The sequence below is a fragment of the Arachis stenosperma genome, chromosome 5, assembly GCF_014773155.1.
Source record: "Arachis stenosperma cultivar V10309 chromosome 5, arast.V10309.gnm1.PFL2, whole genome shotgun sequence".
Taxonomy (NCBI): Eukaryota; Viridiplantae; Streptophyta; class Magnoliopsida; order Fabales; family Fabaceae; genus Arachis; species Arachis stenosperma.
The window spans coordinates 6,976,555-6,988,696 of record NC_080381.1 but is presented as its reverse complement, the minus strand read 5'-3'; the positions used below and the strand labels follow the sequence as shown (position 1 = coordinate 6,988,696).

Below are 12,142 nucleotides of genomic sequence, written 5' to 3'. Positions count from 1 at the left end.
AGCTATCATTTAAGATTGGAATGCAGACCAATGCATCATTATGATAATGTAGTAATATCAGTAAAAAATACATCCTGTGATATTAGCTAATACAACAGTCAGCATGTAATTTTTGCTTGGTCAACAAACACCATAATAAATCTTTGAAAACATAATGCTTTAAAATGCTTGCTTAGTTCAAGTGACTTGCTAATTGTTCCCAAAATTAAAGTAACGATATAGTATCCTAAAAGTTTTCTTAAACATTTTTTATACTAAAGGAAAAGAGCTTGTTAGAAGAACAAATTATTAGTACTTTAGTGGTGACAGAATGAATGAGAGGGGTAGGAACTAAGAAGAGAGAATAGGAAGGTTTAAGAGAGAGACTGCTCTCTAAATCTCAGCCAAACATACACCTCTATATTATTCTTGTTTTTCTGTAGTTTTTCTTTCATAATTCAATAAAATCAAAGGAGTGATGATTCTGATTCACCCCTTTTCTTTCTATTTGGTTCTATGTGTGTGAATTCTTTTTCTAGGTACTAGATGTTACATAGACATAGGACTTAATTTAGTGAATGTGAAGTAGTATGCTGGTATCTCCAAATTGCATGAATAATAATAAGGAGACTATTTGTACAATGGCTATTGAGTTATGAAATGAACATCCCCTATACTATTTAGAATAATCATCTGAGTACAAGGGATAATAAACATCTTCTCAAAAAATTAGTTTAATTTTTGGGTTCACCAAGGATCAAACTCTTGATCTTTCGGATCTAACGCTTTAATACCATGTCATGATACCATTCATCCCAAAAGCTTCAGCTGATGAGAAAATGTAACACTAATAATTGTTAGATAATGTATTAGGACCTGATATTTATTTATTTCTGTTTTATGCTTATGTGTATGATTCAGTTAATAGGGTCAAAGTCATTAGTGGCCTCAGAGGCAAGTTAATCTTTTTTGTTCAGCTAGTTTCTATTTTTAAGGAAGTGGAGTCCTATTCTTAAGGTAGTGGAGTGAGTGGTTAGTTTTTTTTCTTTCTGTTATTGTATTTAACAGTTTATTGAATAGTGTCAGAATGTAGTTTTGCTTCTTCAGTTCTCTAGTGTTCAACTCTCTCTCTCTCTTTTTCTCTGAACATACAACAGTTCGAGTGTGAGTTCTGCAAATTCATTGCAGGACAGTGAGTGAGAGTGTGTGAGGATTGAGTGAAACAACAACAAATTGGTATCAAGGGCCTTAAGTATCTTAAGGGCTGTGGTGATGGAAGCTTCATCAACAACTATTGGGCTAGCAGGCATTGCTCCTCCAATCCTTGATGGGAGCAATTATCATGTCTGGCAAGTGAGGATGAAAGCATTCCTTGAAGGAGCTGATCTGTGGGAGGCAGTGGAGGATGACTACGTGGTGCCTCCATTGGTTGCCAATCCAACTGCAAATCAATAAAAGCTCTACAAAGAACGTGTGACTAGAAAAGCCAAAGCAAGATCTAGTCTCTATGCTGCTGTTACTCCTATTATTTTTAATAGGATTATGAGTCTAGAATCTGCAAAAGATATTTGGGATTTTTTGAAGAAAGAATATGAGGGCAATAAGAAGATTAAAGGAATGAAAGCAATGAACCTTAAAAGGGAGCTAGAAAGAGTGCAGATGAAGGAAAATGAATCAATTCAAGAATTTGCTGATAAACTCCTAGACTTAACCAATAAATTGGCACTGTTGGGTACTGATCTTGGAGAGGAAAGACTTGTCGAGAAGCTCCTGTGTTCTGTACCTGAAAGATTTGAAGCTACTATAGCATCTCTTGAGAACACAAGAGAAATCTCAGAGATGCCATTTGCTGAAGCAGTTAGTGCTCTTCAAGCACAAGAACAAAGGAGGGTACTGAGGAGAGGAGATGAGCCAGTTGAAGGTGCAATGCAGGCTAGGGTGAAGCATGGAAGTGGTGAGAAGAAGAAGCAAGGCAAGCAGTTTGGTGCTCAACAGACCAGTTTTAGTTCAAGTGATGCACAAGTGAGGAAAGGGAGTGATGAAGCCTGCAAACACTGTGGAAAGAAAGGTCATCCTTTCTTTAGGTGTTGGAGAAGACCAAATGTAGTCTGCAGGAAGTGTGGAAAGATGGGGCACATAGAGAGAATCTGCAAAGAAAAGAGCTCTCAACAAGGAGAGGCTCAAGCAGCTGCAGGTGAAGTGGAGCAATTGTTTGTTGCTTCAGGCTTTGTGTCTCAAGTCTCACGTGATGGATGGCTGGTGGACAGTGGCTGTTCCAATCACATGTCAGGAAATGAGGCAATTTTCACTAATATTGATAGATCAGTCAATACTAGAGTGAGAATTGGGAATGGTGATCATCTAGAGGTTGAAGGAAGAGGCAATGTGTTACTTGAAGGCCTTGGAGAAGTGAAGCTGATGTCTGATGTCTACTATGTTCCCAAGATAGATCAGAATCTTCTGAGTGTGGGACAGTTAGTTGAGAAGGGCATGAAGATTGTGTTTGATAAGAATGAATGTGCTATTGCAGATGAGGAGGGCAAACTCTTGTTTAGGATCCCTATGCAGAACAAAACATTTGCATTCGATTCTGCAAGCAAAGAGAGCAAAGCTATGGCATGTGTGCAGGGTCAGGAGGAGTTGTGGCATAGAAGGTTGGGTCACTTTCACTATAAGGGATTGCAGTTTATGCAGAGGCATGGTTTAGTTGAAGACTTGCCTCAGTTGGGAAGTGAAGTGTCTGATTGTGAAGTATGTCTGCAAGGGAAGCTAGTAAGGAAGCCATTCCAGAAAACAAGATGGAGGGCCAAGGAGAAGCTTCAACTGGTTCACTCAGATGTTTGTGGGCCTATGCCTGAGGAGTCACTGAACAAAAGCAAGTACTTTGTGACCTTCATTGATGACTGCACAAGATTTTGCTGGGTCTACTTTCTCAAACAAAAGTCAGAAGTTGATGAAGTATTTCTGAGGTTCAAACAAGAGGTGGAGAATGAAGCAAATTGTAAAATAAAGACAGTGAGGAGTGATAATGGTGGTGAGTATACCTCAAAAAGGTTCAAAGCCATCTATGAGGACTCTGGCATAAAGCAGCAGTTTACAGTTCCTTACACTCCCCAACAAAATGGGGTGAGTGAAAGGAAAAATAGAAGCATTGTGGAGATGGAAAGATGTATGCTACAAGGCAAACAACTACCCAAGAGCTTCTGGGCAGAAGCAGTAAATACTGTTGTCTTCTTGTTGAATAGGTTACCAACCAAAGCTCTCAACAAGCAGACATCATTCGAGGCATGGCACGGGTACAAACCAAAGGTTAGTGGACTAAGAACATTTGGTTGTCTATGCTATTACTTGACTCCTTCAGTCAGTAGAGACAAGCTTGATCATAGAGGTGAGGCTGGTATCTTTGTAGGGTATAGTTCTCAGTCTAAAGCCTATAGAGTGTATTGTCCTGATGCACAAAAGATTACTGTGAGTAGAGATGTGATTTTTTGTGAAGATAAAAATTGGGAGAGGGCAATATTTGAAAAGAAAATGGCTGACAATATTGTAGTTGAAGCTAATGTGCAGAATGAGGATGAGTTAAATGAGGAAGCAGATCTACAGAATGAGTGTGAGCTGATTGAAGATGAATTGATTGATAGTTTGCCTATGCGAGGTACAAGACCACTGGCAGAGGTCTATGCCAGATGTAATGTGGCTCTCCTAGAACCAGGAACAGTTGAGGAAGCAAAAGAAAGTGTGGAGTGAGCCTCAGCTATGAAAGAAGAACTGAGCATGATCAACAAGAACAACACATGGCAACTTGTGTCTAAGCCTGATCACAAGAAGACTATAGGTGTCAAATGGGTTTTTAAGACAAAATTGAACCCAAATGACACTGTGAACAAGTATAAAGCCAGGTTGGTTGTGAAGGGATATGCTCAAGTGAGTGGGGTGGACTACTCTGAAACTTTTGCTCCGGTTGCTCGCATGGATACCATCAGATTGCTACTAGCTGTTGCTGCACAGAAAAGGTGGACCATCTATCAGCTGGATGTGAAATCAGCTTTCCTAAATGGTGACCTATCTGAGGACATCTATGTAGACCAACCAGAAGGATTTGTTGTTAAAGGCCATGAAGACAAAGTGTATAAGCTGAGGAAAGCCTTGTATGGGCTGAAACAAGCTCCCAGGGCTTGGTATAGCAAAATTGATTGTTATCTGCATCAGCTTGGGTTCCAGAAAAGTCTAAGTGAAGTCACTCTGTACTACAAATAGAGTGAGAGAGGCCTTGTGGTGGTGTCTATCTATGTCGATGATCTGCTTGTTACAGGAGAGAAGGAGAGTGAGATAGTGAAGCTGAAGGTAGGACTGATGAAGCAGTTTGAGATGACAGATTTGGGGAGAATGTCTTACTTTCTTGGCATGGAGATTCAGCAAAAAGAAGGTGAGATATTCATCTGTTAGAGAAAGTACATCAGAGAGGTCCTAAAGAGGTTTGAAATGGGAGAATGCAAGACAGTCACTACTCCTGTTAATCAGAAAGAGAAGTTAAGCAAGAGTAATGTGCAGGATTCTGAGCATGAGAATGAGTACAGAAGTCTAGTAGGCTGTCTAATGTATTTAACAGCTACTAGGCCTGACATTCAGTATGCAGTGAGTATTCTATCGAGGTTCCTTCATTGTGCAGCAAAGGAACATCTTACTGCAGCAAAAAAGGGTGTTGAGATATCTAAAGGGGACTCAAAGTTATGGTGTGAAATTCAAAGCAGTTCCTGAGATGAAGCTGGTTGGTTTTGTAGATAGTGACTGGGGTGGTTCGGTGGAAGACATGAAAAGCACAACGGGTTTCTGTTTTTCACTTGGATCAGGTTGTTTTTCCTGGAGCTCAAAGAAGCAGGAAGTTGTAGCACAGTCTACAGCTGAAGCTGAATTTGTGGCTGCAACTGCAGCTGCAAAGCATGCAGTATGGCTCAGGAAGTTACTCTGTGATTTGGGACTGCAAGAGAAAAGATCAACTGTGTTGTATGTGGACAATCAAGCTGCAATTGCAATTGCTCAGAATCCAGTCTTTCATGGCAAGACTAAACATTTCAAGCTGAGATTCTATTATCTGCGTGAAGCACAACAGGAGGAAGAGGTGGAGCTGAAGTATTGCAAGACAGATAATCAGATAGCTGATGTCTTCACCAAGCCTCTTGCTGTTAGTCGATTTAGTCAATTGATTCATGAAGTTGAAATGTGTCCAGGTCTCTAATCCAAGGAGGAGAAATGTTAGATAATGTATTAGGACCTGATATTTATTTTTTATGCTTATGTGTATGATTCAGTTAATAGGGTCAAAGTCATTAGTGGCCTCAGAGGCAAGTTAATCTTTTTTGTTCAGCTAGTTTCTATTTTTAAGGAAGTGGAGTCCTATTCTTAAGGTAGTGGAGTGAGTGGTTAGTTTTTTTTTTCTTTTTGTTATTGTATTTAACAGTTTATTGAATAGTGTCAGAATGTAGTTTTGCTTCTTCAGTTCTCTAGTGTTCAACTCTCTCTCTCTTTTTTTCTGAACATACAACAGTTCGAGTGTGAGTTTTGCAAATTCATTGCAGGACAGTAAGTGAGAGTGTGTGAGGATTGAGTGAAACAACAACAATAATTATATCTCTAATACTCCATTGGCTCCTCATACTTTCCCTAATAATAAAGGTTATACTAAACTGAAAAATTGCATGAATAATAAAGGTAATGCTAAACTGAAAAATAAGTTTTGGTGACGAGTGAAAAATTGTTATTTTTAGAATAGAAAAAATTAAACAATAAAAATTTATTATACATGTTCATTTTAAATTTAGTAAAAATCTTCGATCTTTATAAAATTCTACTCTTAAATAAATTCTTGAATAATAACAGTGATAGAAGAGATATATTTTTTTTACAGGACGAAAAAGACAAATTTAAGCGAAAGAAAAAGAGAAAAATAAAGATGCAAGTTAAATTAAACCAATAAAAATAATTAAATTAGCCTCTAAAGTAAAGATAGAAACAAAAGCTCTTGATTAAACCAAACCAATAGAAGTAATTCTTAATTTTTCTAAGTGGCAAAAATTTAAACTTGGACAAATTAATTCTTGATTTTTTTTAAAAGATAATAGAATTAGAAATTAATTTGTCTAAATTTTTAAGAAATAAAAGGATTTTTTATTTTTTATCTTATTAAAGATTAATGTTTTCTTTCTAAAATGTGATAGATTATTTACTAATTTTTCTTAATTAAAAACTAATATATCCGAAACAAAAACTGTTAAAAGACAAAATTACGCCAACAAACAAAAGACGTAAATACAACGAATGAAGATGAGGATAAGAGGGTTATTAATTATGATGAGCTCATGATTTCATTAGTATAGTTCTTCCAACAGCACACATACTATTACTGGAGAACATGGACAAGATGGAACAATGAAAAGTGAAAACACAATATATTTAGGTTTGCTGACTTGGTGCTACACTTCTACTTGCTTTTTTGTTCAAGTTCCAAATTCTGCAATGCTCTGTAAGGCTGGCCTCCATTGTTGACCCCCACCGCCACTTCCTTTCTTCTTCTTCTTGCTGCTGCTGCTGCTTCTCATTCCATGAACCTCTCCCCCCCGTTCCACCTGACACATAGTAACAACGCGTGCTTAAAACTGTGCACTACTACTCCCAGTGTTTTAGTATATATGAAAATTAGTTAGCACAGGCACGCACCTAATCTATTCAAACATACAAATGAAATATCACCCTTGAGATTCCAACTTGAATCATTAACCATCCATAATAGGATAAAAACTCACGTATAGTTGTTAAAGGTGAAAACTCATGTGCAGTCGACTTCATGTGAAGTTGATAATTGAGATCCGTTAGATAATTTGACTGATTTGACTATATTTTTATTTAACGGCTCTCAACTATCAACTTGAAGTCGACTGGATCTAAGTTTTCACCTTGTCTAAATTGATATCGTTAAATAATCATCTCATGATTTTTATTGTCAAAACGTGAGGTTTTTGTCCTATAAACTTTTAAACTTTACCGATGCAAACAGATCTCGGGAGAAAAAGGCATCTGATAGCCTCAAAATGGAAACGGACAGAGAAAGGAAGATCCATTTCCTTCTTTCTCCTTTGTCCCTCTGTTTTCCCTCTTGCGGTATCAAAACAGAAGACAATCAAATAGTGAAATACGTAAAAACAAAAAGCCATACGGCTCCCTATACACTCCCCAATCAATAATCAAACATTGCTTCATGGCAATAAAAACCGGCTTCATTATGTTTTTGTTATGTATGCATGTATGTGCACTATTCACCTTAGCAGTAGAAGGATTGGGATTAGAGAGATCTTTGTGCTTCATTTCAACCCCTAGAGCAGCTCTGTCCTTGAGCAGCTTGCCAAGTTTAACGGATTTCTTGGCAGCAAACTCCTTTAACACATCTGTAATCAAGAAAAGATTAAGCGGAATAATAGTAGTGAGTTATAGGTATAAGGTAGGTACCTTGAAAACTGATTAAGCGGTAAAGCTGGCCAATAAGCAACGTATCAGTGGGACGAAGAAGCTTGAAGTGGTTGGAAGAGTGAATGACATGCGCAACGTAGTGACCAGGGTTGGAGTCCATCACCTGGCGAGCACTAACAGACCAGTAAATCCTCTCGATCTTGTTCCCTGGATGCTGGATCACCACGGTGGCTGCTTCTGCCGCCTGGCAGTTTCCCATCCGATCCTAAATTCTTGTTATGAAAACTACCACCACAATGCAAGGCTTATAGCTATATCTATTTAGCTTATAGCGTCACGTTGTAATAACTCATAAGGTTTTGATTTGGATCATACGGAGGATTGAGATGATGACGCAATGTGAGGAGCGTATTTTGACATTGAATTTGGAAGGTGGAGATGGTGACGCAATGTGACGATGGAGAGAAAGAGATGTGGATTTGGCTTTTTGTTGTTTTTCTCTTAAATGAAAGCTAACTATTTATGTTCTAAGTTCACTGACGCACGCCAAGTGTGCTTCTACTTCCTCATGTATGAATTCAAGATGTATATGTGTGAGTCACAAACACCACAGTTAGTGGTAACCAATGAATATATACTATTGTTTGTGACTTGTGTGAGTGAATTAATAATAACTAATTTAGTAGTGGAACTCATAATAAGTGCGGTAATTGCTAGAGGACGCGGCAAGGGTGTATGAAATAAGATGACTGAGATGTTGGTAAATGTAATTGAATGTGTATGTTATGTAATCACAAAAGAATCGAGTATTGTTTATTGTTACAGTGTAATGTTCACGTACTCTCAGAGAAAGGACATGGAATCAATGAATGAATAGAAGGGACTAGAGAGAGTGGAAAGTGGAAACCATCTACTTTCAGGATAGATCTGCATAACTACCTGCTTTGCTGGATCTACACGCCTCTCAGAAAATAAAACCCCATGTGACTTGCTTTGAATTGGAAGTTGAAACACTCTAATTTACTCTCATATATGTATACATATATAATTTTTTTTTTTGAATATGAAAAAAGAATTACTAATTACTTTCTTTGGTTGAGGATTCTTAATTAGTAATTCAGTTGAATGTATGATGTATCACTTTAGCAGTATTCATGAATCATGCTTCCAGTTTTCATCAATAATCATAACAAATTACTTGCCTCAAATTAACCTAAGCCTCCAAGTGCATTAGCCATCATTTTCTCTATGCTTCCTACTAAATACCAATGAATGTGCTCATCACGAGGTGCAGAAAGTTATAATATGGTCCATGGCAGGGGAAGAGGTTTATACAATTTCCACCGTTGAATAAGAGTAGATTGGGCCTACATTATTTCCAGGTCTCCAAGACTGGAAATGATGGAGCTCTTGGTCGACCCAGGCTTCGTCAGGCAGTGTTCAATTAACTGATTTATTTATTTAAACTGGTTTGATGTAATTTCAGTTTAATTTGGAGTAAATTAATTTTTAAAAACACTCCTAATTATTATATTATGAAGCATATATAGTATATGTTACTGTCAAAAACATGTTTAGGTAGCTAGGTATATCGGACTCCTGTTAATGATTGCTAAATGCCATTTCCAATAAAACATGATGGAAAAGTATAAGTACCAGCAATTTTATTAAATTCTGACCAGCATGTAATAGTAAAAGAAAAGTGAATAATTTTATATTGTTTGATAAAATCTTACACTATTAAAAATATTATTGATAACTATTTGATGGCTACAAAACACAAAAATTACTACTTCTTAACACTTCTCAAACATGATAATATGTTAAGAACTGAAAATTAAGCTACCTCTTCAAGAGTAGTTAATACTAGTGAAACAAGTCCTTTAAAAGTAGGTAATTTTTTAAAATCGTACCTAAAAAATTTTATCAACAAAATTCGTTTAAAAAATTATAAATTAATTGTTAATGTAAATTATTTATGGAATCACAAAAGGATAAAAATAATTAATTTATAAATTTTAAAAGATTAATTTGGGAGTTTAATTTTGATACACTAAGAGTGTAAAGCGTTTTATACTATCGTACAATCACATCCGTTCTTTTGGATGATCATTTACGGATTAATGTGAAAAATTATTATTTTTACTGGTGTAACGTTACGTAATTAGATGTATGTGTAAAACTATTTTATAATTTATACTAACAGTGCATTAAAATTAATTTTTAATTTAATTGATAAATTTTTTCAGAAATAAATTTAAAAAAGGACTCATTCTTCAAGACTAATTCTATCATTAACCCATATAATATTACAAGTGTCAATAACGTTCTATAAATATTAAAAAAAGTAATAACTTTATAAATAATAATAATATACAATATATAATTCGAAATTAACCCTTATAATATTATAACTGTCAATGATATTCTATATAAGTTAGATCATGAAAATTTCGTAAAGACAACTAATTCAATTATTAAATAAGGAGGATATAACACCCTACCACCCAGAGCTTTACACCTAAGATGTAAAATAGAAGTGACGAGATGCTACGACCTCTAAAAGAAAAAAAAATATTTATATAATATAGCAAGGATATTTTTATCTAGAAGCCTTTTGAAGAAAAGTTATTGAACGAAATAAAAGTAGAACAACGCAACACTCACGATCGGATAAAAGTAGAAAGGTAGATAAGATTGAACGGAAATGATAATATATGTATAAGATCAGAGTTCCAAAATGCAATTAACAAGCTCTGGACTCGGCTTGCGAAGCAAAGACCGACCAGAGTATACATATACATATATATACACTCCAAAGTAACCCAAAACAGAAAACCAACAACCTGTTTCTCCAAGTCAACCTCTAAGAGGGACAAACATAAGATGCAAGGTGAAGAATCTATATACATATATAAATATAAATATAAATAAATTACAACTCTGAGTCCCAAGAGTTCTTCGCTTCCTTAGAATCTCCAGAATATACAGTGTGATACTTCTCAACCTGCATATGAAAAATAACAACACGTATGGAATGAGAATCAGAGGTTTTCAACATGGTAATGGAACCCACATACATAATATATAAGGTCTGGGAAAGCCAGAGACAATCCTAAAACTCCGACACTCAAATTATAAAACTTAAAGACTTAAGACAGAAACCATAAACAGAGGGTAGTTCTCTAAGGTTCTTAAACTTAACTAAACTCTAACCAAAATCCTTAATCCTTCACCTTCTTCTAGTCCTCCCAACTCCGGTGGAACCACACAAACAAAAAAATAAACAAAGGCAAACACAATTAGAGTGCAAGTAATGCAAGTAGCAAGTATAACAATTAGACATACTAATTCACATAGCCACTCCTAATTAATGCACAAAAAGGCAAATCAAACATATGCATATGATGCATGCCTGTCCTACGGCTGATGAGTCTCATCTGTCGGTTAAAAAATCAAACCTGACATGTCTGGTAGCTAACTCTAGACAGAACACCAAACACAGAGCAAGTGGGACAACGCCACAACCCTTGTATCTTACCCGCGTACCTGGAGCAAAGGACAACCTCACCACTGCCTCTTACTCAGACGGTGTTACAGTTCTTGACCCGGAGCAAGTGGCGACAGAATACAGTCCTTGCGTCTTACCTGAAGCCTTGAACCTTCCCAGAGCAAGTGGATAACACCACTGCATCTTACTCGACTTATTGACTCTTACCCGGAGCAAGTGGATAACACTACTGTATCTTACCCGGAGTCACATACAAAAACACATTTTCATTATCATTACAATTCATTCTTTCATCCATTCATTGAGTTAATCATTCTCAATTCATACCCGAAGCTTTGAATTCTTAACCGGAACAAGTGGATAACACCACTGCATCTTACCCAACAATCTCGCCTCTTACCCGAAGCAAGTTGATAACACCACTGCGTCTTACCCGGAGGCATATCACAATCAAATTCAAGTTTATTTTCATTATTATTCCAATTTAGTCATAATCATTAATTCATTAATTCATTTTCCATACATTCTCAACATCTCCACACTTTTTTAACATATACCCGAAGTGAGTGGTCATTATCACTGCCTCTTATCCGGGCACCTCTATCTCATTCAATTCATTTAAATTCAATTACCATTATACCTTAATGTCATAATCCTCATCAACCCATTTCTATCCCATTGAAATTCATTAATTATTATTATCTTCATAATTATATCAGTTCATTTAACACTTCTCAAGCTCAAAATTACCACTTCCCAATCATAATTCATTATCCCACAACTTGCTTCACTCTCAAGTTACTACCCCTTCTTAATTTCGTCTCATTACTAAGTATCCAACTAAGGTTTAGGGGTTAAAAGAATAAAAATAGAAGTTTTAGAAGTTCAAAATTAGGTTTTGAAACATAAAATCTACTTTGCTGAAAACAGGGGTCATGCGTACGCGTGGGTGAGTTTTTCCTTGCTCGCGTACGCAAGCCACCTTTCTCGTGTACGCAAGATGCCCAACCCGAAAGAGTTGGTCACGTCGCGTGTAGTGGTCGCGTACGCAAGATATACAGAGTGGCCAAAATGCTTAATGCTGCAAAATTTCAGTTTTGTACTCCGAACTTTCGACGCGCATAACTTTTTCGTTTTAAAACATTTTTCATCTGTTTCTCGAACAGCATGAACTTCACGGACCCAATTTTC

General features: G+C 36.4%; 1 protein-coding gene across 1 annotated transcript; it reads right to left on the bottom strand.

Annotated features, from left to right (window-relative positions):
• Nucleotides 1-6,301: 6,301 nt before the first annotated feature.
• On the bottom strand, nucleotides 6,302-7,971 carry LOC130982234 (uncharacterized). The gene is made up of 3 exons (XM_057906137.1): nucleotides 7,480-7,971; nucleotides 7,294-7,418; nucleotides 6,302-6,602 (listed from the first exon to the last, which is right to left on the bottom strand). The coding sequence occupies exons 1-3, from the start codon at nucleotides 7,697-7,699 to the stop codon at nucleotides 6,474-6,476; spliced, it is 474 nt and encodes a 157-aa protein (XP_057762120.1). The 5' UTR covers nucleotides 7,700-7,971; the 3' UTR covers nucleotides 6,302-6,473.
• Between the last annotated feature and the right edge of the window lie 4,171 nt (nucleotides 7,972-12,142).

What these genes read in the sequence shown, in the direction of transcription:
- LOC130982234 (XM_057906137.1), bottom strand. Translation starts at nt 7,699, where the DNA reads ATGGGAAACTGCCAGGCGGCAGAAGCAGCCACCGTGGTGATCCAGCAT. An exon ending in CCGCTTAATCAGTTTTCAAG is followed by an intron (nt 7,419 to 7,479) that starts GTACCTACCTTA and finishes TCTTGATTACAG; the next exon opens with ATGTGTTAAAGGAGTTTGCT. An exon ending in CCAATCCTTCTACTGCTAAG is followed by an intron (nt 6,603 to 7,293) that starts GTGAATAGTGCA and finishes ACTATGTGTCAG; the next exon opens with GTGGAACGGGGGGGAGAGGT.